This window comes from Athene cunicularia, unplaced genomic scaffold (assembly GCF_003259725.1).
Source record: "Athene cunicularia isolate RWA unplaced genomic scaffold, athCun1 SCF_174, whole genome shotgun sequence".
Classification (NCBI taxonomy): Eukaryota; Metazoa; Chordata; class Aves; order Strigiformes; family Strigidae; genus Athene; species Athene cunicularia.
Window position 1 is genome coordinate 7,703 of NW_020799238.1, and position 6,004 is coordinate 13,706.

At 64.3% G+C, this 6,004-nt stretch overlaps 1 protein-coding gene across 1 annotated transcript; it reads left to right on the forward strand.

Annotated features, from left to right (window-relative positions):
* Window positions 1-243: 243 nt before the first annotated feature.
* SIRPA (signal regulatory protein alpha) lies at window positions 244-5,998 on the forward strand. Its single transcript, XM_026867142.1, has 9 exons — window positions 244-255; window positions 1,766-1,907; window positions 2,134-2,484; window positions 2,744-3,058; window positions 3,194-3,544; window positions 3,807-3,908; window positions 4,330-4,351; window positions 4,746-4,785; window positions 5,438-5,998. The coding sequence occupies exons 1-9, from the start codon at window positions 244-246 to the stop codon at window positions 5,690-5,692; spliced, it is 1,590 nt and encodes a 529-aa protein (XP_026722943.1). The 3' UTR covers window positions 5,693-5,998.
* Window positions 5,999-6,004: the final 6 nt, after the last annotated feature.

The following is a 6,004-nucleotide window of genomic DNA, read 5'->3' on the forward strand; positions in this document are numbered from 1 at the left end:
CAAAGCAGCCGCTCCCCCCATCTCTCTCCCCGCCGGCACGGTGTGTGCCTCGTGGGGAGACGGACAGATGGAGAGAGGGAGGATGAGGAGGAAGCACTTGGCTCGCTGCAGGCTGGGCTGGGCTGCGCGGGCCAGTGCTGGCAGCTCCCCCCCAGTGCGGGGGACCCTCAAGAGGACGCGGGGGAGGTCACTGCCCCACAGAAAGCTTTTCGTCCACAGGATTGCGGAGGGGAGCAGTGAGCGATGGGGTGGATGGTGAGAGGTGGGTGATGCTCGTGTGCTTTCAAACTTCCTCTGTGCGTTTCTCAACCGCTTCTTGCGAAAGGTCCGGGGGCAGCGGGCGAGGGAGAAGCTCGGGAGATGCCACGGCAGCAGGGCCGGCGGTGTGTGCCCTGTGTCAGGGCCATGTGCTGCCCCGGGGGGTGCACGAACCCCCCTGTGAGGGCAGGGGCTCCGCGTTGGGGCTGCTGCCCCGGGTTTGGGTCACCTGAGGACCACGGGCTCACCTCGGAGGAGCCCAGGGCGTTGCTGCTCAGACACGGGACTTAGGCTCAGCCTGAACGGCGCGTTTGGACGGGACACAAACCAGGTTTCCGTCCTTCCGTGCTTGTCTTAGGGAACAAACTTTTTCTGGTGTGAGGTGCTGCTGCCACGTTAGCCTTGGCGTGGCTTCCAAGGAAACACCAAGGGCTGAAGGTTTTGGCTGCGAGCATCAGCCTGTGCGGGGGGAGGCAGCGGAGTGACGCCCTGGGCAAAAAGCCTTTAACTTGGGGAGCTGAGAAACTGCTCCTGGTGAGATCTCCGTCGAGATCTGGTAATTGTGCGGAGAGTGAGAACGTCTGGGGTCCATCAAACACTGCTGGTAGCCAGAAGGGATTAACAGTTGCCCAAAATCCTTTCTGGCCTCCGTGGGAGCCAGCCGGGGGGAGGGATCGGAGCGGCCCATCCTGTGGTGGAGCCTCCTGGGAGCGTCCAGCCGAGGATTTTGTCCCATCCGGGGGTAAAGGGCAGGAGTCGCTGCTCTGGGTTTTTCTGGGGTGGGAGATGCCAGGGTGCAGCTGCAGGCCCCCCCCCCGCCAGCCAACAAGCCTGAAGAGCCGGCTGTGCTGCTGTAGCTCCCCGCTCAAACGCGACGGTCTCTGCGTGACCACCGCCCCAGTTCTGCGTGTCGCTCGCCAGCTCCGGGCTCGCCGCGGTCAGCAGCACCCAGCTCCCGTTATCAGGGAGCGGATTTCAGTGATTCTCCCGCGTTGCTTAAAAACGTTCCTCTCAGCAGTGACCTGTATTGAAATCTCATTCAATTCGGTCGCGATAACTATATCGGCGTGGCCCAAAGGAACCCCTCGAGGAGCCGCGTAGGCGACGGGGTGGCTCGCTCTGCCGCCACAAGCTGGTTTTTGGGGAGTGGGGAGCCGCGTTGCCGATTCCCGCAGGGCTGAGCTGGCCGGCTCCCGGGGATTTTGTTATCCCCAGGGGGAGCGGAACCCCTGCGGTTTTCCTGCAGACCTCGGGAGCCTCTCCCTGCCTGACCGCGGGTGTGGGAAGGTGCGTGGGCACCCGTGGGTGCGTAGATGGGGTGTGTGTGTGGGGGGGTTACTGGGGGCGGTGGTTTTTTGGTTTGCGCCCTTGGCCGGTGCGGGAGCGTGGCTGCTGAGCTGCCTGGCAGGGGACGGCTCTCCTCTGTCGGCGAGGAGCAGGAATGGCGTCTGCCACCGGCTAAGGGCCGTGTGCTGCTGGAGCGAGTCGGGGCGCGGGTTCCGTGTAGAAACGGGACAGAGCGAGTACGGAGAACGTGGCGTCTGCGAAGGGAGCTCGCTTTTGTGGAGCGCCTTGCGTTTGGTGCCCTTGGTTCCTCCTGGCTGGCAAAGCCGAGCGGCCCTGGGGGAGGCAGCGCGGTGTGCCGGCAGGTGGGGGCAGCTGGGATTTGCTCTGGGGTTTGGGTGGAGGGGGCACGACGTGGGGTTTTCTGGCAAAGCTGCTGCTCAGACCCGCGAGCGGAGGAGGGCTGTGCCCGCTGCTGCTGGAACCACAGGGTCCCCGGCGCTGGCACGGCCCCATCGCCCGTGTCCCTGCTGCCCGGGTGTGCGGTGCCACAGGACTTGGTCTGGGTTGTTTTGGTTTTTTTGTCCCCAGGTGTGGGTGCCCAGACGGGTCAGAGCTTCAAGCTGCACCAGCCCCAGGACGAGGTGTTGGTGACAGCAGGGGACACGCTCACCCTGACCTGCACCGTGTCTGTGGACAGTCTCCTCGGCCCCGTGAAGTGGCTGAAGGGCTGGGGCAGCAGCAACGAGACTGTTTATGAGCAGACGGGCACCTTCCCCCGCGTGACAAGGGTCGTGAGTGCGTCTGACGCAGATTTCAGCATCCGCATCAGCGATGTTCGCCCCGAGGATGCCGGCACCTATTACTGTGTCAAGTTCAGCAAGTCGCTGGGTGGTGAGGAGGTGTTTCGGCATGGAAAGGGCACGGAGGTGTCCGTGCACGGTGAGTGGGGCTCCCTGAGCTGCTCCTGGTGAGCACCAGCCCTGCCGGGTGCAGCCCCTGGCACAGCCCAGCCCGGTGGGCTCTGCTTGGGGCAAGCGGGGATGGGGAAGGGGCTTAGGGGCCAGTCCCCGGAGGGGGTCCCACGGGCCATCATCCCCGGACACATCCGTGTCCCCGTGGCAGAGCCCGCTCCCTGCAGCCCTGGGGCTGGGCAGGGGTGGCAGAGCCCGGTCTGAGGGCCCCACACTTCTCCCCGCAGCCTTACCCACCCCCCCAGTCGTGTCCGGGCCCAACCACAGAGCGGGGCCGGGGCAATCGGTGTCTTTTACCTGCACGGCCGGAGGGTTCTTCCCCAGAGACATCAGTGTGAAATGGTTCAAGGACAACACCACGATCTCAGCTCAGCAGCCCCAGATCACCCCTGGGCGGACGAGATCCTCCTACAACGTGTCCAGCAACGTGACGATGACGCTGCAGGAGGACGACGTCCGCGCGCGGCTCGTTTGCGAGGTGCAGCACTCCACGCTGCCGGCCCCGCTGAGGGGGCACTACCAGCTCAGCAGGGCCCTGCGAGGTGAGGGCTGCAGGGGGGACCCGCGCTCGGGGCGTCCTGCTCCCACGGGGCTGGGGGTCCTGGGGTGGGGACGGGGCACCCTGCGGGTACCGGAGCTGGGGGATGTCAGGCACCAGGAGCTGCTTCTCTCCCCAGTTTCCCCCCATGTCCGCGTGGTCCCTGACCTGCTGAGCCCCGTTGGGGTGAACAAGACCTTGAACTTCACCTGCCACGTGGAGGGGTTTTACCCGGGAGAGGTGGCTGTCACCTGGCTGGAGAACGGGACGGAGATAAAGGTGGAGAACGTCTCCCAGCTGAGGAAGAACCCCCGGGGCTTGTTTGGGCTGAGGAGCCTGGTGGAGGTCCAAGCGACGGAGGAGAGGAACGGCTCCGTGTTCACCTGCCGCGTGGTGCACGACGCCCAGCCGCCCCTCGACAGGACGGTCACCCTGTGGATCGCTGCCCTGGCCAGGGACGGGCTGAGAGACTGGGCCCAGATGGAGAACGGTGCGTGGGAGCCGCTGGGATGCGGCCCCCGCCGGGGAGGCTGTACGATGCCAACCCCTGAGAAAGCTCAAAGTCCCACCAGAATCTGGTTCGAGGACACAAACTCTCCGTGCTGGGGGGGCTGGGGGAGTGACGCGGGCAGGTACCGAGCTGCCCTCGCCGCTTCGAGCGCCACCAGGCCAACCCCAGCTGTCAGGCTGCGGGGACCCGGTCGGGACCAGCGTTTTTTGGCCCGTGGTGACCTTTCTCATTCGCCTTCCAGGCAATTTGCTGGTCATCTACATCGTGGTGGGGGTGGTCTGCACGGTGCTGGCGCTGCTGGTGGCTGCGATTCTTTACCTCATCCGGACAAAGCAGAGCAAGGGTAAGGAAACCAAGTGCAGGCAGGGAAGCCAGCGGCTCCCGACCCCCTTTTCCCTCTCTCTCTCGGGTGCCCGAAGGAGAGGTCGGAGCGGAGCTGGGCGGGCGGTTTGCAGGCTGCGGGGAAAGCTCTGCCTGCTTGCTGCTGTGTGTCGGTGCCTGCCAAGGAGCAGAGTCAAACCCGCTTCTTGTTCCTTGTACCTCAAACGTCTGACACCCCCCTGCACCTCCTGCCCTCTCCCAGGAACAGTCCTGCAGGAAATGGAGTGAAACTCCAGAAAACCGCAGGCGCTTGCCTCTGGGAAAAGCTGTGTATTATCTGGGCTGGCAGCAGTCTCTGCGGGTGGGCTCACGTGCCGGGGGAAGCGGGGAGGGGTGACCCTGTTTCCTGAACTATTTATTCCCTAAACTTTCTCTTCCGGCAGGTAAAAGCTCACCATCTGCTAGGTAAGTGTGGATCTCCCCTAGACGCCGAGTCCCCCGTGGGCACCCTGGGCTGGGCACCTCCAGCCCGCAGATGGGGTTCCCTTGGGATCAGGACAGCACCGGATCCCCAAAATCTTGCGAAAGGGAAGGCAGGAGCGCAGGCTCTGCCCATCTCCCCGCCTGTGCCTCTGCCCCCCGCGGTGATCCCCCACCCAAACGTTTGGCTTTTGGTGAGGCTGAGCAAGCGGGTGGGAGCCGGGTCTCCAGCCTGCGGAGATGGGGCTGGGCCGGTGCGGACTCGTCCTGCTGGGTGCTGCTGCGAGGACCTTGTGTTGCATCTGAACGTCCCCGGCTGCTCCATCGCTGGGGAAGAGGCAACAGTGCACTCTGTGATTTCTGGTGTTCCCCCTTTCAGGTTACACGAGCCCGAGAAGAGCAGCGAGGCCACTACCCAGGTGTGTCACTCGGCCCCGCGGGCGGGAGGCGGGAGCGGAGGGTGCTGGTTCCTCCAGGAGACATCTCCATGTCTCCGGTGGAGGGTGGTGGCTCCCCCGTGAAACATCTCAGTGTCTCCACACTGTGGCTGGAGAGGGAAGAGAAGCTGCCCCAGGGATGGGGCAACCACTTCGCAGCATCTTTGCTGCCTTCACCCTCTCCTCCTCCTCCTCCTCCTCCTCCTCCCAGGAAAGTCTGGGTTTGTGCTGCCTGGAGAACCAGCTGTGCGATAGCCAGCCAGGCTATTTGTGGAGTTATTTTGCATTTGGTGACGCAGTTACGAGCAAAGTCGTGATCAGCAGCAATCTGTCTGTCCTACCCAGCCTCTGCCAGCTCCCCATGGGCATCGCTGGGCAGGTTGGCCGCTGCCCATCCCTACCGGGACTTGGGAAGGGCAGGGTTGGGGCAGATGTGGTGCTGGCTCTTGGATTGTGGTGGTGGCTCTGCAGCGGTGGCTGGTGATTTGAAGACATAGGACAGGGTAGAGTGTCGCTGCGGGATCGCAAGCAGAGCCCGAGCTGTCCCAGCGGGATTGACTCCAGCAGGGGGGCTTTGGGTGGGCACCGGGGGGGGCTCCTCGCTCGTCCTCCCAACTCGTGGTGTCTCGCGCAGGAATCCGACCCCAACAACCTGACCTACGCCGACCTGAACTTCGACAGAGAGAGGAAGACCATCCGCCGGATGGCGGAGATGAGCCAGCAGTCGGAGTATGCCTGTATCCAGAGCAACCGGATGCCCACCAGCGACGACAACCTCACCTACGCCGACCTGGACATGGTTCACCTCAGCAAAGCGCCCAGGCGACCGGCCCCGCACCCCGAGGAGGCCGGCTCCGAGTACGCCAGCGTCCAGATCCCGAGGAAGTGAGCAGGGCTGGAGCGGCTGCCGGGACACCCCCGCCACCCCGCGTCACGGGGAACCACCCTGCTCCTCCCCAGGAGGATTTTCTCGGAAGCACAGAGCGGTGTGACGATGCGCCGCGGTGCCCGCGTTTGGGGCTGGAACAGAGCCTGCAGTACTGTGGGGGTCAGCTCCCATCTGCAGAGGCCTGTTTTGGTTTTGTTTTGTTTTTTTTGAGGGGGGGTGGCTTGGTCTCGGGGCTGCCAGCTCCATCTTTTTTGGGATTCCCCCCCCCTGCAGCCACGGGGGCCACAAGCGGGTGACGCCAGCGGAGCAGCA

Coding starts and splice junctions, on each gene's coding strand:
- SIRPA (XM_026867142.1), top strand. Junction 3,059..3,193: donor GCTCAGCAGGGCCCTGCGAG/GTGAGGGCTGCA, acceptor TTCTCTCCCCAG/TTTCCCCCCATGTCCGCGTG. Junction 4,786..5,437: donor GCAGCGAGGCCACTACCCAG/GTGTGTCACTCG, acceptor TGTCTCGCGCAG/GAATCCGACCCCAACAACCT.